The sequence below is a fragment of the Urocampus carinirostris genome, chromosome 1 (genome assembly GCF_059441175.1).
Source record: "Urocampus carinirostris isolate Australia breed hairy pipefish chromosome 1, RoL_Ucar_1.0, whole genome shotgun sequence".
Taxonomy (NCBI): Eukaryota; Metazoa; Chordata; class Actinopteri; order Syngnathiformes; family Syngnathidae; genus Urocampus; species Urocampus carinirostris.
The window spans coordinates 3,699,110-3,724,470 of NC_142349.1; the positions used below are offsets into that span (position 1 = coordinate 3,699,110).

General features: G+C 38.9%; 2 protein-coding genes across 2 annotated transcripts in view; both read right to left on the reverse strand.

Annotated features, from left to right (window-relative positions):
* Positions 1-2,499: 2,499 nt before the first annotated feature.
* Positions 2,500-10,291, reverse strand: uqcr11 (ubiquinol-cytochrome c reductase, complex III subunit XI). The gene is made up of 3 exons (XM_088342922.1): positions 10,131-10,291; positions 9,663-9,793; positions 2,500-2,733 (listed from the first exon to the last, which is right to left on the reverse strand). Exons 1-2 carry the CDS (start codon positions 10,178-10,180, stop codon positions 9,673-9,675), a joined length of 171 nt encoding a protein of 56 aa, XP_088199048.1. The 5' UTR covers positions 10,181-10,291; the 3' UTR covers positions 2,500-2,733; positions 9,663-9,672.
* A 1,344-nt stretch (positions 10,292-11,635) lies between these two features.
* Positions 11,636-25,361, reverse strand: part of LOC148373282 (transcription factor E2-alpha-like) — a 37,422-nt gene continuing 23,696 nt past the window's right edge. The window contains exons 13-20 of the mRNA XM_088342810.1: positions 25,178-25,256; positions 22,605-22,678; positions 22,347-22,520; positions 22,179-22,284; positions 21,985-22,108; positions 19,389-19,630; positions 15,433-15,570; positions 11,636-14,481 (exon numbers count right to left, since the gene is read on the reverse strand). Of these exons, the coding sequence (XP_088198936.1) occupies positions 15,440-15,570; positions 19,389-19,630; positions 21,985-22,108; positions 22,179-22,284; positions 22,347-22,520; positions 22,605-22,678; positions 25,178-25,256 (930 nt within the window). The 3' untranslated portion in view covers positions 11,636-14,481; positions 15,433-15,439. The remainder of the gene's footprint in view (positions 14,482-15,432; positions 15,571-19,388; positions 19,631-21,984; positions 22,109-22,178; positions 22,285-22,346; positions 22,521-22,604; positions 22,679-25,177; positions 25,257-25,361) is intronic.

Consider the following 25,361-nt stretch of genomic DNA (forward strand, 5'->3'; position numbering starts at 1 on the left):
TTTGGGAATGTTCCTACGCATTTAGTAAAACATTAAAAATAAAAATCGACAACATAGTATAATATACTTGGATGTCATTGTCTGGTGACTTCTAACTCTAAATTTCATCGGGAGTATATTTGTTTTTAGTATTTCTGAGGCATGTATGTTTGGGGAGGTTGCTTCTTTGTGAATTTTGAGTACATTGTATAATTGAGAATATTGAATATCACAAGTTTGTATTATCTATTCTTTGTAATGGGGAGAAAAACAAAACAATGTACGTTTGCCTGTTATGCTGAACAATTTTGTCTATTAAACAAAAAAAAATTGTGCTTAAACAATAAATACTCAAATTATGAATAAAAACGCACCTTAAAAACAAATACCCAAAAATGAATAAAACGAGTCCCTAACGTAATATGCAATGTATACTCTAACAACCACAGGGAACAAAAATACGAAAAAATGTCTACCCAAACGGCCAAAAAAGCCACAATATGAATAAAAAAATGTACAAAACAAGCAGAACTACACAAAATGTGAAAACATGTACCTAAATGACCATAACTACTTCAAATATGAATGTATACCTAAACAACCGTAAATACCAATATAAAAAACGTGCAGTTAAATACCCGTAAAAACACAACATAAGAAATTCCTGTGATATGAATAAAACGTACTTAGACATATCAAAATATCAGAATATAACCTACCTAAACAATCGTAAATTCCTGACATCGAAAAATGTGCAACTGAACAACCGAATGTGACCTATAAAAATAATAATAATAAAAAAAAAGTCAACTTATGGATACTGAGCTCTGAAAACAAATTCCTGCCATAAAGCATACATAAACAACCCTAAATATGAATGATGTGCACGTAAATTAGACCTAAGATTTATGGCCCGAGCCCGAACCCGAGGCAATTTCGGGCCGGGTCGGGCCTGAAATGTCAGTCATACGGTCGGGTCGGGTCCTGCTTTTTTTTTTTTTTTAATTAATTAGGACTAGGACTAGGATCTCCCAATTGTTATAATTAGCTCGCTTTATTGTTTTAATAAGCGTTTTATATAGAATACGATCGCTTTTGTCGGAAGCGTACAGTGACGTTGGTGACTTTTCCATCCGCATTAAACGCATTTTGTAAAATACGATCGCGCTTTATTGTTTAAATAAACGCGTTATATAGACTAGAATCTCCCAATTATTATAATTAGCTCGCTTTATTTTGTTTTAAAGCGTATTATATAGAATACGATCGCTTTTGTCGGAAGCGTACATTGACGTTGGTGACATTTTCATCCGCGTTAAAAAACGCAATTTGCAGAATAAAATCACGCTTTATTGTTTAAATAAACGCGTTATATAGACTAGGATCTCCCAATTATTATAATTAGCTCGGTTTATTGTTTTGATAAGCGTTTTATATAGAATACGATCAGGGGGGGGGGGGAATTTGCATAGGAGTCAGAAAAGGGCACAACACGTCAACACCCCCCCAATGAAAGTGCTGCGCTAAAATCTTAAGGACGTACTACTACTGCTGCTGTGGATTATGGCCCAATGATCAAGTCGTCAAAATGACGGACGCCCTTAAATGTTTTCGCTATCTCAAAAAAAAAAACCCGTCAATGACAGATTGTCGCTTAATGTAACATCTGCAGTGCAGACACAGAAATATAAAAGATGTAAATGTTTATACAGTTTTATATAACTTAGGCCTAGATGTTGTAACAAAAGGCAGAGTTTAATTTGTTATCATAAATCACCCCTCCTTATAAATAAAATATGTAATTTCGGGCCCCTTGCGGGCCGGGCCAGCGAATCCAGTTAATTAGTCGGGCTCGGGTGCTTTTTTTTGGCCCGATCTTACCTCTAACGTAAATGACCAAAAATACCCGACATGAAAAACAACGTGCACTTCACTGTAAATATGAAAAATATGTGCACCCATATAACCATAAATTCCCAACATATGAATAAAATATAACTACAACCATACAGTAAATACCCAAAACATGAACACATGTGCCATAACCCTAACTTACCCAAGATATGAATAAAGTGTACTTACGACAACCAAAATGGGAATGAAACCTGTACCTCAACAATGATACCTAAAATACAGTTTAAATGTGTACCTAATGACCGTACTCAAATTATGAATCAAAAATGTTTAGTGTTATATATATATATATCATAAATATATTTTATTCCACTAAATGTCATGTCTATTCGCTCTGCGACTGGCGAGTAACCAGCGGAGGGCGTCCCCAGCCCACTGCCCAAAAATATCTCTGATGGGCTCTAGGACCCAAGCGACCCTGCTGAGGAGAAGCTGTGCAGAAAATGGATGGATGCACAGGTCCATTCTTATACGGATTATTTCTTATTCATTGAACATTTTTATATTTCTGTTTGTAAAAACGTATAGGGTGTACTGTACACCTTTTAAATTTCAATTCCAAAAGTCACAGAATTTCAGGAACCAAAGTAAATTAAGCACTTGGAATTGTCATAACATCCTTTTTATTAATTTCTCTCCCAGGACAGATTGCTAGGACAGCTCGAACATTGATCAAAATAAATAGCGGACCCTCAAAATAGAAGAGATTTAAAAAAACAAAAACATCTTCTTTACGTTAGGGTTTTCAGGTCGAGGTGGGAAAAACTGAATTTCAGTGAAAATGATGAAGTGGGCAGGCAGTCTTTGTTCAAAATCTGTTGTATCCAGCATCGGCTTAGTCTGGGGAAGAAAAAAGGGATCAGAATGTAGGAGTTAGAATAGTTGAATGACTTTCTTATGTATATTGGCAAGAAACAGTACACATCATTATACAACATTTGGCACCTGGCGCCTGTTCGCCAACACACACCAGCCTTGAAATAGAAATATACCGATTTTGCGGCACTGAAATTCTATCTGCCGAAAATGAGCAAGCGTGCATTTCCCGTTTCTGCCAAGAAAAAATACAAAGGCTTAGGCTGGAGTTGGTGCACAGCCGGCATACTATTCTTGTTTTTGCTCACAAAAAGACTTAAATTTGATGTTACCATTTCGTTATTCCAGCTAAGCACCTTACATTTTCGGTTTAGGTCGAATTTTTTTTCTTTTAAATAATTTCAGGTACAGCACACAATTTCGTATTAATACAGAGGCGCTCTAAGGTACGGTGCCATTAAAAAGTATTCTCCCACTTCCTGAATTCAGTCTTTTTTTGCATATTTATCACTCACGAAGGGCTTCAGATCATCAAACCAAATTTGATATCACACAGAAACAACACAGGGAAATGCAAACGCAGTTTTGAAATGGTGATTTTGTTTATTGAGGTACAAAAAATAAATCAAAACCCATCTGGCCCTATACAAATATATTTTGCCTGTTGAATAACAAAGTAACTATGTCAAACCACATTAAAGGGAATGCCGAGTTCAATTCCGCAGGCCACACTGAAAATTGATAGCAACCACCTGTCTTGAATCAAGAAAATAACAGCGTTAGACAAAGTGAAGTAGGTTACCAAATCTCAAGAACACAATTGACATGCTACGATCCAAAGAAATTTCAGAAGAAATGAGAACCACTATCCGAGCCATTATACACAAATGGAGAAAGCTGGGAACAGTGGCAAACCATCCAAGGAGTGGTCAACAAACTAAGATTACCCACGAGTGCGAAACGGCTCATCCAGCAGGTAACAAAAGAACCTCAAAAACATCCAAAGAACTCGTTGGCCTCAGTTAAAGTCAGTGTTCAAGAACCATAAGCAAAACACGAGCTAAAAATGCATTATGATTACCCTCAAAACTTCTGGGGAAACATTCTATGGACTGATGAGTCAAAATTTTAACTTTTTGGAAAGTGTGCAGCCTGTTACATCTGGTGTAAAAATGGCACAGCATTTGACAAAAATAACATGATGCCAACAATAAATCATGGTGTGGTCTGGGGCTGCTTTGCTCCCTCAGGACCAGGACGACTTAGGTGAATAATGATGTGTTTACCAGAAAATCTTGGAGAACTTACAGCCACCAGTTCATGCCCTCAAACTCAAGCACTCAAAGTCAGGATTCAAATCACATGGAGATGTTTTGGTTGTACCTTGAACGCATGCTTGAAAACCCCCCAATATGGCAGATTGGAAACGAAAGAAGAGTGGATCAAAGTTACTCCACAGTATTGTGAAAGACTCATCACCAATTATGAATGTTTGATTTTTGTTATCACTGCCAAAGGTGACCAAACTTGCTGTTAGGTTCAGGGGGCAATTACAATATAGGTTTTGATTTTTTGTGCCATAATAAATGGAATCAACATTTCGAAACTGCATTTTGTATTCCTTTGGGTTGTATCTGTGTGAAATGAGACGGCAGTGAGTAAAATTGAGTGACTTCTAGTGGTACATAAAACCAATTCAGCCAAAAGCTTAAAAAAAAGAAAAACCTTGGATTTGAATAACGGTTCACAGATCCCTTAATTGTCGGGTCGCTAATGACTACGCAACTCGAGAGCCTTCTCCACTGTTGATGGACCCTGGCCTTGTTTTGGGTCATGGCAAAGTTGGCACCAGTCCATTCCTTAATGTTACCGGCCCAGTTCTTTTTCAGTCTCCCCCTCCTCCTGCCCCCCTGGAGAACGATTTTGGGCAGTTCTGATGATCTTCTGATGTGACCATACCACTGAAGATTCCGTCAGCGCAACAGTTTTTCATAGGGTCTCTGATGGTGTTGAACACCGTTTTGTCAGTCACATTGGCTGAGAAGCTGATGTCTAGATGTTTCCTGGAGCATCACATCACCATGGCCTAGATTTTCTTTTCCAGTTTTGCTGTAAGAATCCATGTCTCGCAAGCGTCGAGGAAGATGGAAGTCACTAGCGATTGCATGAGTCTGATCTTTGATTTCACGGCTATGATCTTGTACCCCCTGATGGGTTTTAGCTTGGCAAAAGTGGCTGTGGTTAGTGCTATCCTGGCCATGATTTCTGGTTCTGACCCTTCTTTTGGTATGACAGCTCTAAAATATTTACATATGGTGACAACCCTCTTCGTTTGATGGTGATGTTTGTGGCAATACCTTGGAGATTATTGGTCATTTTATTTTTTTTCCGTGCCGATTTCCATCCCATACTGGCTTGATCCTTTGATCAGGAGATTGGCCAGATCTCCGAGTTCCTGTTTGTCTCCTGCCAATCCGGCAATTCAGCAAAACAGAAGTTAGTGATGTGTCCCCAAATACTGACTGTTGCTCCAGATCTTTGGATGTGATCCTCTCCAGGAAGATGTTGAATACATTTGGACAATGCAGCCTTGTCTTACACAGACTGCGGTTCAATACCACACTCCAACTGTACCATTGATAAGTACCGCACTGTTGGCATTGGCATACAGTTGTTCAATAGTCTGAACCAGTTTCTGGCCCATGTTGTACCTACACATGGTGGCCCATAGAGCGGCTTGCCATACCCTGTCAAATGCCTTCTTGAGATCAACAAAAACGTGACTGGTTTGGTTGAAACTTCCAACATAGGATGTGCAGATCAAAAATCCATATATTTTACATAGTGAAAACTATACCCAAAGTCGCAGCCATCTTTGTCTGACGTCTTGCTGCGGCACTGGGTTTTGTTTGCATCATTATTATTACTATTATCATGATTAATTCGCATTATTAATCATGACCTAAAAGAGGCATGCCTTGGTTTAGTGATTAAACTACTGATCACTTAAACAAGACTGCAGGAAATCTGAAAGAAATGGCGCGCTACCAAACTTAAGGTTTTCCGTCAAACCTGGTGTGACAGCTTGTTAAAAAAATAAAGCAGCCCTTGTCTCTGCAAGATCAGCTTATTTTTCGAAGGTGATTGCAGCACAAAAGAACAACCCCAAAATCCTTTTAGACACTGTGGCATTGCTAACAAGGCAACAGATTATTCCAGATAGTTCTACCCATTGAGCCCATGACTTTATGGTCTTCTTTAATACGAAGATTCAACGCATACGGGAAGAGATTTCTAAAGACGACGTAAATACGTCACATATTAAAGGTCTGAAAATGATAGATGGGCGACATGGTGGCTGCCCAGGTTTTTTTTTCCTTAATTTAGTGATCTGTCACTTGATTATCTTAAACAAGTGGTGAATACGGGCAGCACGGCGGCGCAGTGGTTAGCGCGTGTGCGGCACAGTTCTAAGGTCTTGGGAACCTTAGAACTGTGTGGGTTCAAATCCAGCTACCAGACTTACTGTGCGGAGTTTGTATGTTCTCCCTGTGCTTGTGTGGGTTTCCTCCGGGCACTCCTGTTTCCTCCCACATTCCAAAGACATGCATTTCAGGTGGATTGGCCGGTCCAAATTGTCCCTAGGTGTGAATGAGCGAGCGAGTTGTCTGTCCCTGTGTGCCCTGCGATGATTGCTGGGATGGGCTCCAGCACCCCCGCGACCCCACTGAGGATAAGCAGTGCAGCTAATGAGATGAGATGTGGTGAATACGGCCAAACAGACTACTTGCCTGTTTGACCAGCTTCCGTGTTTTCTGATTTAAGGTCTTTGGACCTTCAGCTCTAAATATTATAAACATATCACTCTCCTCAGGTGTAGTTGTAGTGGCTTTTAAGTCCGCTGTTATTAAACCTACACTGAAATTACCCAACCTTGATCCAGAAAGCTTATGTAATTATAGACCTGTGTCAAACCTACAATTTTTTTTTTAAAGTACTTGAAAAAGTTGTGGCACAGCATCAGAATGATAGTATATCAGATAACAATCTTTTTGAATCGATGCAATCAGGATTCAGGGCTAACCACTCTACTGAGATAGCCCTGATTAAGGTAACCAATGATCTACTAGAAATGGACTCCGGCGATTCATCACTCTTGCTGCTGCTTGACCTTAGTGCTGCCTTTGACACTGTGGACAATAATATCTTACTAGAACGGTTGGAAAAATGGATTGGTTGCTCAGGAACAGTCCTCTTATGGTTCAGATTCTGCCTCTCAGATAGGACACACTATGTTAAATATGGTGAAATTACATCTGAGCCCTTTAGTGTTACCTGTAGTGTTCCGCAGGGTTCAGTAATTGGCCCCCTTTTCAGCATTTACATGCTTCCATTAGGCCATTATTCGCAAGTATAATATCAGTTTCCATTGCTACGTATACGACACTCGACTATATCTTCCGATGGAGTAATCTTCCACACGAAACTGGAAATTTGGAGGCCTGCCTCACTGAGATAAAGTAATGGATATCACTCAACTACCTGCGCCTTACCTCTGAAAAGACCGAAATGTTATATATTGGTCCATCTAAATGCCATGACTTGCTCTCAAAAACTGCTCTGGACATTGACAAATATAATATCACCCAGAGTGACCAAGTCAAAGATTTAGGTGTCATATCTGACCCCAATCTGTCCTTTCTAACACGCGTGAAGAATATTACTAGAAAAGCTTTTTTCCATCTTCGCATCATTTCTAAAATTCATCCTATGCTGTCTCAGTCGGATGCGGAGATTATAATTCATGCGTTTGTTACCTCCCGTCTCGATGACTAACACTATTCTCCGGTCTCCCCAAGTCCAAAATCTAGGGCCTTCAGCAGGTACAAAATGCTGCAACGAAGCTTTTAACTAAGACAAGAAAGTTTGCTCACATAACCCCGATTTTAGCCAACCTGCATTGGCTCCCTGTTAGTTTAAGATGTGATTTTAAGGTTCTGTTTGTGTTATACAAAATCATGCATGGACTTGCTCCCTCATAGCTTTCTGATTCAATTTCCCCCTATGTTCCGGTCAGGAGCCTTCGCTCTGAAAATGCTGGTCTACTAGTGATCCCAAGAGCCAAGAAGAGATCCGCAGGTTTGAGAGCGTTCTCCATTCGGGCCCTGTTGCCGTGGAATGTTCTTTCCCCTGAGATTCAATTTGCAACCTCAGTGGAAACGTTTAAATCTAGGCTTAAAAAACACTTCCATTCAATAGCATATGAATAACCTATATTTTATATTGACAATATCTGTGTAGTATTTGTTATCTCAACATCCATTGCAGCCTGGTCATCCTGGAAGGGGGATTACCTCATGTGCAAGCCCTTCCCAGTTTCTTTGTTTTCCTCATGCTGAGGTTTTTGAGTTTTTCCTTGCCCTCATGTAGGTTTTAGATAATGGGATGGTGTAATAATAGTCTGTGGTTTGCAATAATCTGTGCAGCCCTTTGAGACTCTGTGATTAAGGGCTAAACAAATAAATCACAAATTAGACATCAGTGCCATCTAATGGCCAAATATCACACACCAAAACAAAATCAGATTATCTGGTCACTCGCAAAAATGAGCAATATGAAGAAAAAACAGATCAGGTAGGGGCATACTTTTTCAATGTACACACCTATAAATTTAAACACATGAAGTTTATATTTTTAAACAAAGGCAATAATATGTAGATAAAGTATTGGAGAGGGAGAGAGAGCAGGGATATGAAATTGAAATTTGTCTTATGTGACGGATCCAGACTTTCTGTTTGAGGCGGTCCGGATCAGTAAAAAAAAATGTCATCTTAATCTTTTTAGCTTATTGTAGTTTTTCAGTATTATGCTTTATTATTAAGTGGTAGGGGGAAAACATAAGTAAAGCAATAATATTGATTGAAAGTACAGTGGAACCTCGATACTCGACCATAATCCGTTCCAGAACCCTGTTCGAAAACCGTTTTGGTCGATCACCGAAAATTGTTTTTGCCATTAAAAGTAATGCAAAATCATTTCAATCCGTTCCAAATCCTTGAAGGCTTACCTACCACCCGAATTAATTCAATGGCGTTACAAGTTTCCAGTGTGAGGGAATATGCCTGAATTATTTTGTGTTATATTTTGATGACATGTAATAATGGCTTTCCCCAATTTTATCGTTTAGCTCCTCAGTGGCTTTGCTTTGCCATTGCATTTTTGCTTGCATTAGTTTGGTCTAGATCAGGGGATGGTGTCATAAGAGACGGCTCAGCTAAAAAGTCTCTGTAGTGCGAAGTGGAAGGAGAAGAGGACGACGAGGTGAGCGGAGAAGATGAGGTAAAATTTTGGACTATTTGATAAAGTTTCAGGAGCGAGCAGAGAGAGTGGGAAAGGTGAGATGGCACAACATTCATTTGGACAGGTAACTTAAAATTAGTTTTACCTGGTTATATCAGTATCAGAAATTATTTTCCCCCCATTTTATTAACACTCCACTTATTGAAACATAAATATTTTGTTTGTTTGTTGTACATGATTCAATTGTTTGTTTGTTTGTACATGATTCAGATTGAATCGTTTCTTGTACATGATTCAATTGTTTGTTTGTTTGTACATGATTCAAATTGAATCGTTTCTCCGGCGCCGTCACGAATGGCAGCCACTCCAGCAGCTCCCGTGTTATTTTCGATTGTTCTCAGTTATTTTCGATTGTTCTCAGCTTAGGGATGCTGCTGGAAAAGTGAATTTCCCTTCGGGGATGAATAAAGTATCTATCTATCTATCTATCTATCTAACCCTACTCTACATATGTTCATGGATGACAAGGGACATTTTCTGAGCATAACAAATCAATTCAAGATGTTTATGTTTTGAAAGATCATACCTCTAAAAGAGAAATAGAATAATGGATATAGGACAGAGACATAGGGACATAGTTTAACAGCACTCACTTGACGGCCATTAGTCGTCTTTTTTGAATTTGCCGTTGATGTAAGGAACGTAATCCAGCACAACTCGCCAATCCGTAAAATGGACCAAAGCAACACCACCAACTGTGCCCCAAACGGCAAGCGTTGGAATCCTGGCAATAGAATAAAAATAAATCAGTACGATTGCGATGAAACATTTAACACTGCCACAAAAACCAAGGTACATATCTCATTTGTGAACTGTTAAATATTTTGAAAAAGTTTTAATTCATATCTTGATAACTTAAACATAAGTCACCGAAAAAGTAGTTTTAATATATTTTTTAAAAAGAAAATTGCCGATTTAAGTCATGCGTGTTTTCCACCCTGCCATCGAATGACCTCGGCTACATGCTAACAGCTAGCTAACAATGTAAGAAGTTCGCTCCGTGAAATGCCTCTCGTTTATATTCCAGGCCATTAAAATAAATTTAAAAAGTAGACACTTACCACGACTTTGCCATGGAAACATATTTGGGACCGACGATTTTGCTCAACATTTTTGTGGCGCCCTCCTCGTCGTCCTACGCGACGTGATAAGCAGCGATTTCTGGTTGTGTTCTTGCTCTCTTGTAACAAACACACTGGCAGAAAATACACCTGCCACCTAGCGGACTGCGAGGTGCTATCACTACCTTTATTAGTAAGACCTAAGTGTTTCCTTAGGGCAGTGGGTAGCACATACGCAACAGCGGGAGATCACCGGTTCGAGAACGGGCGGAAAAATGTATTGGCCTTGAGATGGATGGTCGCCACAAGGCTGTACTTCCCAAAGGCACATCACAGTAAGCGGCGCCCCCATGACCCTAGGATAGTGATTAGTAAAAAAAAAAACGCCACTCGGATGTGTTCTTTAAGTGCAGGAGTGTCCAACTTATTTTAGCTCGGGTGTCACATCGTAGGAAAATATATTTTCATGGGAGCCGGACGAGTTCTTTAAAGAGGTAGAGAAGGAGGAAGGTAGAGAAAGAGCGAGAGAAAGAACAAGAAAAAAGAGAACAACCGAGAAAGAGAAAATCGAAAAAAAAAACAAAGAGACAGAAAGAGGCAAGAAAGACAGACAAAGACAAAAAGAAAGAAAGGGAGAAATAGAAAGAGACAGATGGAGAGACAGATAGACAGAGACAGACAGGTGGAGAGAGAGAGACAGAGACACAGAGAGGAAGAAGGGGTGGGAAGTTAGGGGGAAAGGGTAAAATAAATAGATAACAAAATAGACAAAAATAGAGATTGAAAGAGCGAAGAAGAGAGAAGAGGAAGAGAAAAACGGGGGGCCAGAGATAGCGAGAAAAGACAGACAAAAAGAGAAACATAAGAAATAGAGAAAGAAAAAAACGAGAAAGAAAGAAAAAGAATGAGAACGCGAGAAAGAAATATAACTCGTTACAATGGCAGTTGGCTTTTGCGACATCAAGCGGACGTATTTAAAACTGCATCTCCTTTGTTAAATTTTTCTCTCAATATTGTCTTGCGGGCCTGATTCGGCCTGCATGCTTGACACCCCTGCAATTGTGTTTCTCAACCTTCTTTTGAGTCAAACGACATTTCTATTCAAAACATCGCAAAGCACACAGTCCGTCGAACGTGTTTGAAAATCAATTCCCGGCAGGAGTTTTATTTTTAATAGTTTAAAATACCTGGGTCCCTAAAATGAAGGAAGCTGACACAATTGTTGGGCCGTCTTGCTGCTACAGGGACCCAAAGGAAGAAAAAGGCTTGTGAAAGGCTGGGAAAAAAATGTAAAGAAAATTTTGGTTGATCACCTTGTGTTTGTGTAGTTTATATTATTCCCTGTGTTTTTAAGTACTTGGTTTCATTTGCACTATACAATGCGACGACAATAAGTGGTCGAATAATGCACACTGGCCCTTTAACCGGGTATCTCAAGGGGTAAGTTTTCCATTTCCTGTGTCAAAAGAAAAAGGTTGATAACAAAGTGAGACAGTGATCTTGAATATTAAAAATGGCACATTTATTACTACATTACTGTTATATACACAACAGTTCTCAAATATCTACTTTATATATAAAAATAGGAAAGTGGAGGCACTTTGAGGACAAAGCCTACGTAGATATCGCCCTCAAATATTTATGAAGACAGTAAGAGTTATTTGTTGCAGATGACAAAGACTTCTAACGCAGGATTTTGTGTGTTCATAATTGTACACTGTAGAAAATCATTTTTTGTTGTTGTTGCATGATCACAACATTTAAAAAAAAGATGAAAATAGACTTGATAATTCCACAGGGCACAATCTTCCAAGTCAAATGATACATACATGACTTTCCAAAACAAAATAAAAATTTAAACATGGAAAGTACTCAAATAAAAGTAGGAATCAGTGTTTAGGTTGTAGTGTCAATAAATTCGTGATATTCTTGGACATTTTATAGCCATGCACTGTATGTACTCAAGCACTGTTAAGTCAATAAAATAACAGAGGCAAAACAAATGAGAATGAAACTGAATCGCATTAAAAAGGTGATTGTAGAGCCGAGAGGAGTAACATCCTTTGAAAATTAGAGGCTACAGTAGACCCCCGGGAGACAGCGACCCCAAGATACATTTTCACTTTACAGTGTTGAATAAGATGTTTTTGTACCCCTCGTTACGACATTTTACCCACTATTGTACGTCAACAACAACTTATTTTGCGTTTCCCAAAAAAATCAAACATTGTGGTGTTCATGTGTATGACGTGTAACATGTTTTAGATGCCTGTCTGTTATTGATTATGTCATTTAAGAGGCTGGTCAGCCACTGGTTTGGGTCGCAACATGATGAAAACTCCCTCTCACAAAGCCTTTATCTACATTAAAGGGACAGTGAATCATATTTAGCACCTTCGGGTGGTTCGAAAAAAAACCTTTGTTCATTTAAATAACAATTGATTTCCTTAATTAGCAAAAATACACGAACTATTATATAAACGTGATTTAAAAAAACTCATAGGTCAATAGATTAGCATTTAATTGACATATCACGATCCTAACCCAGAGGAACCTGACAATATTGTCTACCATCTTGCTGCTACAGGTACCCGGAATCGAATAAAGGCTGAGCAAAAACAAAACAAAAAATAAGTAAAACGGTTTTGGTCACTTTGAGTCGCCATAGACTGTAATCTTCCTTGTATTTTTTAGAATTAATTTTCGGTTGCACAACACCGTACAGCCACATCGAGTAGTCAAATAATACACACTGTCCCTTTAAGTTTTGTTTGCGCGTTACTGCCCTACAATACTGTATGTATTGTACTGTTTTAATTTGCCATGGGTCCCAAGGCTTGCGGTAATGCTAATGGGATATGCAAAAATATGATAACTATGTCATAATGCTTGACATAAGAATTACAAAAAAGCAGAGTCATCGTTTTTCTCGTTAAGTGAAATTTTCTTCACCGATTGAAGATCGGGCTTATTACTGAAAATTAGGAGGAAATTTACATAAGGAAATCTTCTCAGGAGATGAAAATCCTCATAAGTTTTAAAATATGTTTTATTTTAAATGTGCCGTCTCCTCCCGTCTCTGCATCCAACCACTAACTCCACTGTACCAACTGAAGTCATGTGACGCGAAAAGTAAATCAAATTAAATTTTTCCTTTACATGTATATTCTTTACAATGTTATTTAATCATACACAGGTATATAACATTCTACATGCTATTTTGTTTGGTTACTAATTTTTTTATCTGGGGTACCATGGGTTCTGAAGCATTAGCTACACATTATCATAGGCTTCTATCCTTGCTATACAGCAATTTCACTTTGTGATCCCTAAGAATGGAATAATGTCATATCCCGTGGGTCTACTATATTTTTGTCTCAATTTGTGCAAACAAAAAAAAAGATCCAAATAATAAAGTTGAGTTTGCCCGGGAAACAGAAAAAAATTATACATATATAAAGTAATCATCACAACATGTGACAATACGAGCCAGAATTTGTCATTTCTAACATTTCCAAGCGCCTGGCACAACACAAAACACCTGATTTTTGTTCCCGTCATCTAAAAAAAGTCAATTTAAACAATGTAAACCAAGAAAGAGCATTCCAAAGTGAAAATAAACACTAATGCATAACTATCTTACAAAGGAAACAAAAACACGTTACAAAAAGATCATTACAAAGGGGCTTTGCAGTTGTTCAAAATGAAAATAAAATGGCAATGGAGATAATGAATAGTCAAGAAGGCAGCCTCACAAAAATTTACCGTCCCTTTTAATACTGATTTTCCCCCCCAAAGAATCCTGAAGATAACGTGTGACCGGATTCATCCAATCAGAAGAAAGCTGCAGACTTCAAAATTGGCAATGAAATGCCCCTTGAGAAAAGATTCGTGATCTCATTGTGTGATGGCTGCTTCAGAAAAAATGGCAACAAGTGGCAGGGCTGATTTTGCAAAACAATAACAAATATCCTTTGAGCGTCCAGGTTTACCGGATTCGAACATATAAAATAAAACAGGGAGCAAATGTCATCCCTGCTCTGAAGATTCAGTCAATCTATTTTACAATGACTTTCCAGGTGGATATGCCACAAAATATCACAAGAATGACTATTTGACCCGAACAAGTTTGCTCCCATCATATGGATTTTTTTTTCTTTCCTAAACCCGATCATAAGAATGTCCCCCACCTGGAGTCAAATGCTGGAAATGTTGATACACTGTCGTCTGGTTGTGGTTTTCTACAAATGTGCTTGCTCCGTTTGTGGCCACTTCCCACAGTGATGAGGTGCCGCCATGTGTGGAGGTGCTTTAAGGCCACGCGGTCAAACTTCTGCCAGTTTGACAGGAGCTGCAATGATACATATATTTGTAATAAATGTTACATTAATCTACAAAAAATAAAGAATATTGTGGTATTAAATATTTGAGGTTTTATGAAAAAAAAAAAAGAAAAATCATAAAGTATCAAGTTTTATTAACAGACATGCGAAAAAGTAGCCCCCCACCGTCCCTGTTTTAGCAGAGATAATGTATTGTGGCCCGGGGGTGCTGTTCATTTCAGGCAGAAAGAAGGGAGGGAAAAAAAGGCTGCCACAATTTTCACAAAAATGCACTCTCGGCCCCCCGCTCTAAGCAATAGTTTACTGGGGATAAAGGATTGCCGTCAAAACTGTGCAGTTCATCTTAAGCGGGCCTTGCTTCAGCAGCCTGAACCTAAAAAGGAAAATGCGCTCTGTCGGCCCATGCTCTTAACAATAGTTCACCAGGGATATCGGATCACGGCCGCATAGGTGCTATTCATTTTACATGGAAAGAACAGACAATAAGAGTCGCCATGCATGATACAAACTTGCTCTCCCCCCGCCCTTGGCAATAGTCGACTGGGGATTATTGGTTTCTACCAAAACAAAGCAGTTGATTTTACACGGGCCAAAATAGAATGCTTCGGTAGCGCCCAAAATGCCCCTGCTCTCAGGAATAGTCAACCAGGGATAATGGATAGTGCCACAATTGTGGATTTATTTTACTTTCTTATATTTACTTTTCTTTATTTCTTTACTTTTATTTGAATTGCTTTTGATGCCATATGGCCTCGGATATAAGCTCTTCAGAAATGTATGCTGTATAGACTTGAAATATAGAGCAATTCAGGCTGCCCTAAGAAACTCTTAATACATTGCAATATTGACGTATGAAAGCTGCAGTGATGCATCTTAATTTATATTATCTAAATTAAGTACAGGACGGAAAGAAAAAACCATGGCCAGGAAATAAGACAAAACCAAAGGTAAAAGCACACCTGGGAATTACAGATGGCTTCTGGGGTCGTGTCCATCACCTGAAAGCCCTGCGCCCATCTGCATCTGGGGATCCACGCCCGACACTTTCTCCTCCTCTCTTCTCTTGAGGCAGGCGGCCTTGGGGTTGAGATTACGCTCTTTACAAAAGGCACATAAACATCGATTAGAACCATTTGTAAGTAGTTTGGGTTTGACGAGCAGGAAAGAGGAGCGGGAAGGAAGGTGAAAGTCAGACGAGAATGAGAAGAAAGAAGATATCTATCCTTCCTCATATGTTCTCCCTTTCTCTTCCTGGCTGGTCTGAGTTAATAGAGGCGTGAAAAAAAAGCTGGTGTTACAGAGGCTGAACATGACCTTTAAAAGGAAATGCACCCTGGGAACAAGCTGGTTCTTTGGCTGTGGAGATTGGACTGGTCAAGACAAACAGGACAGTCCCACCTACCTCGAACCTGCTTCTCCAGGCCCAGTATAACCTGGACGGCCTGCTGCAAGATGACCAGCTTGGTCTGGGCTTTGTCGCTCTGCAGGTGAACCTGACACATCCTGCCCAGTTCTCTGAAGGCTTCATTAATGTCGCGCACTCGAACCCGCTCCCTGGCGTTGTTGGCCAGGCGCCGCTCGCGCTCCCTTAGCTCCTTTTCTTCGGCCGTCAGGTTCTCATCGCTCACTGGAGCAAGGCTGTAGCCGAGGGGGCTGGTTAGCAAAGCTGAATTGCAACCTAGCTTAACCTACACTTAAATTTATTCTTTATTCTAAGAGGAAAAATCTCCCTGAAGATGAGATGAAGAAACATCCCAGTGGAGTAAGCTGGGCAAGAGATGTGTCATCATAATAAAAACTAAATCTGATCAATCCAATTGTGAGGGTCACTGAGGTCCAGGATGGAAGTTGAGGGGATCTTGCGATTTTCCAGCATAAGGAACAGAAGATATGAGGAGGGTGAGAAGTAAAACTCTCTGGCAAATACAGCGCATCAAAGAAAAGAGTGGAGGGATGGTGATAAATACATGGAAAAGAAATGTATTTATCGAGGTAAAGAAAGAGCACACGCTTGACATTGAAATGGAAAAACTGTAGGACAGGGGTGGGCAGACATTTTAAGTGGCAGGCCGCATCGGGTGAAAAAAATTGACAAGGATTCAGGAGGAGAAAAAAAAAATATTGATTTGCCTGAATCCGATAGCACAGCAATGCATCAATAAAAATGTATGTACGTTTTCTAATACTTATTTAAGAATAAATAAACATGCAGTCGCCTCCATTTACATGCCTATTTTTCATTTCTTTTATAATGGACCATTACTTGAAATTAGTTTTGAAACACTCCTGAGTTAAAGCAACATCATACAATATGCCCCATTAATAAGAAACGTATTAGAAAATAGTGACCCAAAGATATGAAAAAAATAAATAAATGCAAAGGCAGGAAAAAATAACTTTATTTAATGTTGGTGCAATACCTATTGTTTTTTCTAAAGACGGGGGCATAGACAAAAAACATTTCTCAGTTATAACTTTTTTTAACTTTTGGTTCGGAATGGATAGAAAAGCCCACAGGCCGTAGTTTGCCCACCCCTGCTGGTAGGCATGGGTATAAAAAGTGAACTCAAACAGAAAAGCAGCATGAGTATGGTTATATTGCAGGGACGTGCAACACCTCAAAGTTAACACAAATGACAAGACACAGCACACATTGAGCATGTGTGTGCTTTTTACACTAAAGAGCAAAGTAAAAATGTGTTAATTAATTAAGTGGTAGTGTGAGAGTCACGTAAAGATAGAAGAGGGTGCTTAACAAGAGCTAAGTGTTAGGACAACAAAGCACACACACTCGGCATGTGAAAACCAAAACCAGAGAATGAGGGCAGTTTAAAACAGTCACATAGCTTCATGTCCCAATTCCCCTGCCTCACTTTGGAGGTCACTTCAAGATGTGAAGGATGCTTAAAGGTAATCACAAATTCTTAAACATGCAAAATGTGAGGGAATTGCACATGTTGCGTCAAATTTATATAGAGTTGATGGGTAGCTTCAAACTATTTTCCAAGATAATGCATTTAAGACAGCGTGTCTTGCCTTAAATATCCTTAACTGTGACGTCATTTGAATACCACCAACACGCTTGCAAGCGAGTCGCCATATTGTCTTGGGCAATAATTAGTAGTCACGGTTACAAGAGTTTTAAGCAAAGTTTTGGTAGTTTTTGTGGAGTATGATTAGGCAGTGTGTCACAGGTGAATGTAGTAATGATAACAGCTCAGTTTTTTTTTTTTTTTTTTTGCTGACTGACAAGACATAAATGTTGCAATAAATTTGACAAAAATTCTGACGAACGTGAAGGTGGAAACGCCCTTCAAAGTGGTTATTGCTGTGCCTGGCGCATTTCAAGGAGGATTGTTAGACTGACAAAGAAAATCCAATTGATCTCGAAAAAAGTGTGTGTTGTCCAGAGCAGTTCGTGGAAACACGATTCCTGCACTCTCACTAAAAAGAGTTGAGTGCAAGTAAATTAAAAATACACATAAAACTGAACAAAGCAGTTCAACAGAGAATAAACAATACCTCTAGACAAAACGTAAGTGATATTTGCAGTGCAACATCCGTATTTTACAGCATTAACATAGATTCACCTCGTTGGTCTTTAATATGGCCTGTTACCAACGGTGTGTTCCCAACTGCGCTTCATAACGAAAAATTAAAGAATTACCTTAATGAAAAAGGGATAGAAACTGGTAATTAGATGTAACTTAATTTATCACTAGCAGGTTAGACTACTGTAACGGCCTTCTGACTGGACTTTCTAAACGAGCTGTAAGACAGCTGCAGAACATCCAGAACGCTGCTGCTTGGGTCCTGACTAGAACCAGGAAGTACGACCATATTAGTCCTGTGCTCAGGTCCCTGCACTGGCCTCCTGTTGCTCAGAGAATATACTTTAAAACAGCTCTGCTGGTGTACAAGTCTCTTCATGGTCTAGCACCAAAGTACATCTGTGACATGTTGGTCCCATATGAACCATTTCGGACCCTGAGAACCTCAGGGACAGGCCTTCTGCTGGTGCCCAGAGCCAGGAATAAACAGGGTGAAGTTGGTTTCAGTTCCATGCAGCTAAACTCTGGAATAGTCTTCCTGATGAGTCTACTCTGACAGTGTTTAAGTCCAGGCTGAAAACAGCTCTGTTCCAACTGTGCATACAACTGAAAGGGTTCTATCTGCGCTCTTTACTTTTACTTTATTTTAATTCATTGATTTTATTTTGTTTTATCTGTGGTTTTAATGCATTTTAAAAACAACATTTTAAATTTTAAATGTCTTTACTTCTATGTTTTAACTGTAATTGTGTGTTTTCAACCCGTCTCTTTGCCATATCTGTAAAGCACTTTGAATTGCCTTGTGTATGAATTGTGCTATACAAATAAACTTGCCTTGCCTTGCCACTATCTCAGAAGAAGTCTTAAAAACAACCTACCCATTTGTGTTCAGGAAACAATCACTTCTCTCCGTTGCAAATGTCAAGTTTAGCTGTATTTCAGATTTTCTGGCACTATAACTTGTTTTCTCTCTCTAGACATATCTGTGAAGGACATTATTTCATCATAATTAGCCATAAAATCAGGGTCAGAGAAACTTTCACTACAATTGCTGCCCTGTTTTGGACCCATGTGATTCGCTATTTTTAAATTGTGTCCTTCAATGACGTCACGGATCTAAAGCAAGAGTCAGGTGGGTCAACTTTAAGCAATTTCTTGAGTCCCCCGGCGTATTCTGTGCCTATCTGGAAAAAAAGCATTCTGTTTGGGAATACCTTTAAATCTCGGCTCATGTAATTTACTTAAAGAAAGAAGAAAATTGGGTCAAGGAAGAGCATGAAGCCATGCGAGAGTTGAGCTCGTCAAGAAGACTTTCCCCTCCGTCTCCTCCTTCCTCCGTCTCCTTCCCTGGACACCCAACTGACCTCGGACTTGCTGCTCCAGGTTGAGAATAACGTTAACGGCCTGCTGGAGCACGTTCAATTTAGTCTGCGGTTTCTCATAGTTGAGATGGAGCTGACACATGCGGCCCAGCTCCTTAAAGGCCTCATTGATGTCCCGCACGCGGAGTCGCTCGCGGGCATTGTTTGCCATCCTCCGCACTTTCTCCCGCCCGGCTTTTATCTCCACTGGTAGATCTTCATCGTCATCATCATCATCCATCAGACTAGCCGATGGCAGATGAGGAAGGAAGGAAACAAAATTGTTCAAGTAGGGTGATATTTTTTAGCTAGCTTTTATGACATTCAGGAAAATTGGAATGATGGAATTTTAAACATTGTAATAAATGGGCCTGCATAATACAGAATCATTTGTCAGAAATCATACATCAAATCACACGTGACAAAGAATTTGTAGGAAAGGACAACAAATGTGTTTTTTGTTACTCGACTTAGAATTGTCTTTGCGAAGATTGTTTACGAGCAGGGTGGGGGGGGTTACTTTAAAAATGTAATCAGATACAGCTACGAGTTACCTGTTCAAAAATGTAATCATTAACGTGATCTGAATACTATATAATTGAATTAATTTAACTCGATTACTCCAATACCAAATATGGTAATAAAAGACAAAAACAATATATGGTAAATGAAATTACCTAATTGTGTTTAAAATAAATAAACGATGTAACCTAAACCAAAGTTAGGTAGTAGCATGTAGTCCTTTATAAAAGTGCTGAAATTTTAGCCATGTAGTAGTTTATTAAGCAAAAAAAAAATCTCTTTCACATAGTAGACAAGTCATGCTCTGTTTTAGTCTACATTAAGAAGGCATCAAGAACCCAATATGGTTTTAAACACACCAATTGTTCACTTTCTACATTTTTAACATACCTTTTTACTTGTTTGAAGTGGAGATGCCAAACTTATTGGAAGTACAGTATTTTGATTTCTAAGGCTTAAGTTAATTTTTCTCCAGACCATTACAAAACTATCAAATAGTGGATTTTGAACAACTATTAAGTGCAAACTACCAAAAGAAATGTATCATTCTAGTTTACTATATTTCCCTAAACATATCACTTGCAAGCAACTTGGCTTCTGCATGCCCATTACGCCCACGTTAGCAGCCTCACGCAAATTTAACAAAACGAGTGCTACATTAAGAGAAATAAAATTAAGACAAACCAAAAGTGCTTTTAGATGTAACACACTTTGAGAAACATGCACTGGTGGATAAGGTGCCCGTCTGTACTATCTGCACAACTGATCTAGCTTCTGCGTTTGTAAACCTAATCTCTCTCCGCATCTCTAGTGACAGTGATTAAAATTATGACACAATTCATCTACCGGCGCATGTATACGCATTATAGTTCTAAATAAGAAAGTAAAACGTATTTACATGTATTCCGTTAATCCCCAACGCTGATTACAAGGTGATTTAACATGGCACCCAAAGAAAAACATTTTATAAAATACGTTAAAGAAAAATGATTCAAAAACAATATGATAGATAGTCAACACTTACAAGACTAGATAGATATAAGACATTATTGTGCACTGTTGTTTGTTGTCCTGCCCTGTTTACATCATTGTCACAATCGGCCAATAGTGTTACTGTTCTTTGATAGCCACACCCTTTAGGGTGGATCTGATTTTGTAATTTAGGAGATTTGATAATGAAAGGACTCAGGGGAAGGCCTTTAGAACTGTTTGGAATCTCATGTCTGAGGTTATGGGGCCATCTCCCCTGTTCTCCTTGCAGGTTAAGAATTTATTGATGCCCTCACGCTTTATTTTGAGTATCTGCTTAACTTTATTGGTGCATCAGAAAATAGTGCAATGACACCCATCTTGACTATGTATAGGAATATGTATATTTTTATTCTAGAAATATTTTGCTGCTGATGCCATTGAAACATTTCCGGATGCGAAAACAACTTAGGCCAGTCTACAAGCACTGCCTTGTAAATAAGCTCTTGTCGCTTTTTATTAGGGCACAGCACAAAATCAACATTAACCAATATTTAAAAAAGGAAACAACTAAATATTTGCACAAAAACATACATAAATATATGCCCAAGGGAAGTAGTCGGAAGCAGTAGCTTTTAAGTGCATACCCCTTATTCGTTTTTCTTGCAGGAATGACACACAGGTATTCAAAATCAAATTTAAAAAAACAAAACAAAACTATTGCACACAACAAAATGAATAAAATAAAGACATTTCAAGCCTGCAATAATCCTGCTAGTGACTTAGAACGTTTAATACTTAAAGAAACTTTTCATATTAACATTTTCTTTAACATATTTATCGAATTTTATCGTTTTTATTTTTTATCTAAAGTTGCGTTGCATTGCATGTTATCCCGGAGTGCCACGCCTAATCTGGTTGTAAACCATGTTCGTGTACACCGTGTTGTTTCATCAATGATGGCCAAAACAATTCTATTCTATTGTGATACCTATCACTGTATCTATAGGACACATGGATCAATTATCAGGGTAAAACATTTCCTGACCATATTTCACAAGCTTATCTCATGGATTCTTTCGGGATATGTAGCAGAAATTAAACGCACCTTGTTTGTAGAGCCTTCAAGTCTTTGTTCTCATCTTCGGACTTGTCAGCCACGGAGCAGTTTTCATCCTCTTCCTTGCTCTCTCGTTTGATATCACTGGAGCGATTAAGGCCACTCACGAGACCTGCAAACAGAGAAACAAGATAAAAAAGGTTTAACTCAATGTTTACCCTGAGACAAAAACGACGACTCACTGGAGAAAACGTCCAGTTGAGAGCCATGTAGTGCTGACGAGGAAGTGTGGTGTCCCAGACCTCCACCAGAAGGCAGACCAACAGAGTCTTCATGCTGATTGGATACCTCAAAGACACATTCATAAAGTATGTGGACCATATTTCAAGAGCTACATTTATGACTCCCACCATTCCAGGTAGCCGACCGGTGAGGCCAAGTGCTGCACTGTTAAAAGCTGAAGATAAACCCAGGCCGGAAGCAAGAAGGCTCTGCATCTCAGTCAGACCTGGTCCTCCTTGTCCACCAGCATGTCGCTGAAGAACATGAATAGCTTCGTCCAGGCGGTCCTCCAATTTGTTGGACTTAAGAGGAAAAACATGATGAAATAATACCCATGGTCAAAATAAAGCTCAGGATGATAATGGAAATTATGTCAGACGCCTCACCATGCTCTGAATCCCTCCATGAAAGTTAGAAGGAGTAGCCTGTCCAGATGACCGTGTCCATTGGGAGGCAGAGCCTGTGGAGGAACAAATTCGTTTTCCACATAGAAAGGCAAATTAAACAGATTAGGCTATACAGATATACTTCTATAAATAAGACTAATTTGTTCCCCGATCCTGCTTGAATCTAGAAATACAATATGAAATAACTGAAAACCAATTAATCCGTTCCCGGCCTCCCAAAAGCATTTAAGTTAACCCTAAAAAACTGTATTACGCATATTCCTGATCACTAAAAATATTCAAACAGTAAATGAAAATAAAAATCAAGTGATAAGATAAATAAGATGATAATAAAATACTTTAAAGCCCCATGGCAAAGGAGCAGAAGTTGTGGCGGGTTTAGATTCCAAGGGCATGTGCTAACTGGGATGAGCTGATGTTGGCAGTGAGCGCTTTCAAGCAGTCTCTAATAGTAGCATTCGGAGATTCTCATAACATGGATTTACTCCCGTATCTGGCAAGATTTTTGCACGTAGGACATCTCGGATTTCCAGTATCTTAAGAAGCTTATATTCTGTATAGAGGGGCCATTCTATTAGGTTATATCTTGCCATGCTATAACATGCAATTGTATGCTGTTATCTAATGCTATTAACTTTGGCCAGCTTATAAAGACTTTAATGCAAACTATCTTAGCAATCATTTGTATAAGTCTAGTACACAACAATGGAGAGGAGTCTAAAATTGAAATATAAAAATGCAGCTAATTGATGCTTTTTTTTTTTCTATCGGCTGCCAGGGGCGCCCGACCAGTAAAGGTAGTGATGTGCTTCTCGGCTCAAATTCCTTAAGCGTGTGCAGAGTATTTCAGAAGAGTGGTTCATGAACCGCGAGTCGAGGTGTGTGTTGATGACGTAGGCGGTGACGTTAAAAGTCCCATGAAGAGGGTGTATAACGTGACTGATTCAGTAAATGATTTGCTAGCTTTGAATGTGGTTAGAAATAAAAAGGGCAAAAAAAAAAAACGCCCTCAGAGTTGAAAGTCCCCCTTCTGTTTTGGGAATCAGAGAAAACGCACTTCCAATTCTTAAACAAACTTGCTATCACACGTCTCTGCACCCCCTGCTTCAGCTGTACCTTGTGAAAGTTTTTCTAAAAGCATGTGAGATTCTCTGCAAAAACCAAAATTTGACAAATAAATATTGTTTTTAGGTAAAAATGAATAAGCACTTAATTTTACCTACTTTTTCCCTTTTTGCATAAGCACAAAGTAACACAGAACAATTTATGATACACTCCTTCTCTGTTACTCTTTTTAAATATATTTTTTTGTATTCAGGGAGTGTTATACATTTTTCTTTCCACATGATGACAAAGTCGAGGTAACGAATCTTGAAGCCCCTACGTGTGTGTGTGTGTGTGTGGACCATTCCCCTTGAGGGCTTCACTGCTTTATGGGGCTTCATGTTGCCATCACCATGTAAATGTAAGCGTGAAACAGGTGGAATAAGTGCGTCGAGGAAGACGCAAGTTGAATGTAACTTTGCGTTTGGTGCATAAATAAAACTAGCATGAACAGACACGCATCATGGAAAAGTTACCAATCGAAAGGGCAGGGCTAATTACCATATGGGGAATAATTACATGAGTCAGTTTATTTGTTAACAGAAAAAATGTTTTGAAACAAACGGCTTACAAGAAGCAACATCCAACGAAGCAGAAATGTTTAAGACAGATTCCTATTTATCTGTCTGCATTATTGTTTGTTTTGGAGTAAATCTTTTACACGGTTGGATTCAATGGATTGTTCTTTATCGAAAGAAGCCATTTTCACGGACATTCACATTTTTAATCCCAAGAGTTTAAGCTTTCCAATGATGTGGCATGACATATTTCAGTGACTGGTATTGACCCATATTTGTTTATCTAAAGATCAGTGGCCCGCCGGCGGGCCGGGAAAGGGTTAAGGTACCATATCTTATAAACTCTTTCTGCTTAAATATCTCATGTTTCAATGTGGGCACATGCGGCTTATGTGTGTACAAAATGTTTTTTCCTTTAGAAGTGTGCTGGGTGTGTCTTATAATCAGGTGCGTTCTATAGTCCGGAATTTACAGTATATGTTTATAATGGAGTGCCACGTCTAATCTTGTTGAGAACAAAGTACACTCTGTTGTTATCACTGAGAATAAAGACATGTTTATTTTATTATATTGTATTTAAGTAATCTCGTTTTAAGTCACCTCTTTCATCTTCTGTGACTAAAAGTATTCGGTAAAGGATGATATCACTCCTGGACCAATTCTAAAATCAAAAAAGGATGCGATCCCCCCTCTTTATTTTGTATGTACTTTCCCTTCCTGTCTCATGAGTTATATTTGGGTGGTGAGCATGTCTGTGAGATAATTTGAAAGTCAAGTTCGGACTTGAGTTTTTTTTTCATTGAGACGAGTCTATACTACAGATAATTAGATTACAACGACTTAACTCTACTGTCACGGGGAACGAAATCTCACCATGAATATAGTCTTTCTTTTGGCAATTAACGGTTAACTCAAAACATGATTACCAACCTGAAGCCGCCTGAGGAGAGCCAGAGGGGGTGGATGGGGACGAAGAGTAGCCATTACTGTTTGGGTCTGAAGGATAGATCTGTTAAAAAACAATTTTCATTTTAGTATGAGAAAAAAACAAATGCAGATGGAAGATAAAGATTAGTAAATTAATCTTTTTTTTTAGATTAAGACCACGTTGGAA

What these genes read in the sequence shown, in the direction of transcription:
- uqcr11 (XM_088342922.1), bottom strand. Translation starts at nt 10,180, where the DNA reads ATGTTGAGCAAAATCGTCGGTCCCAAATATGTTTCCATGGCAAAGTCG. An exon ending in GTTTCCATGGCAAAGTCGTG is followed by an intron (nt 9,794 to 10,130) that starts GTAAGTGTCTAC and finishes TTCTATTGCCAG; the next exon opens with GATTCCAACGCTTGCCGTTT.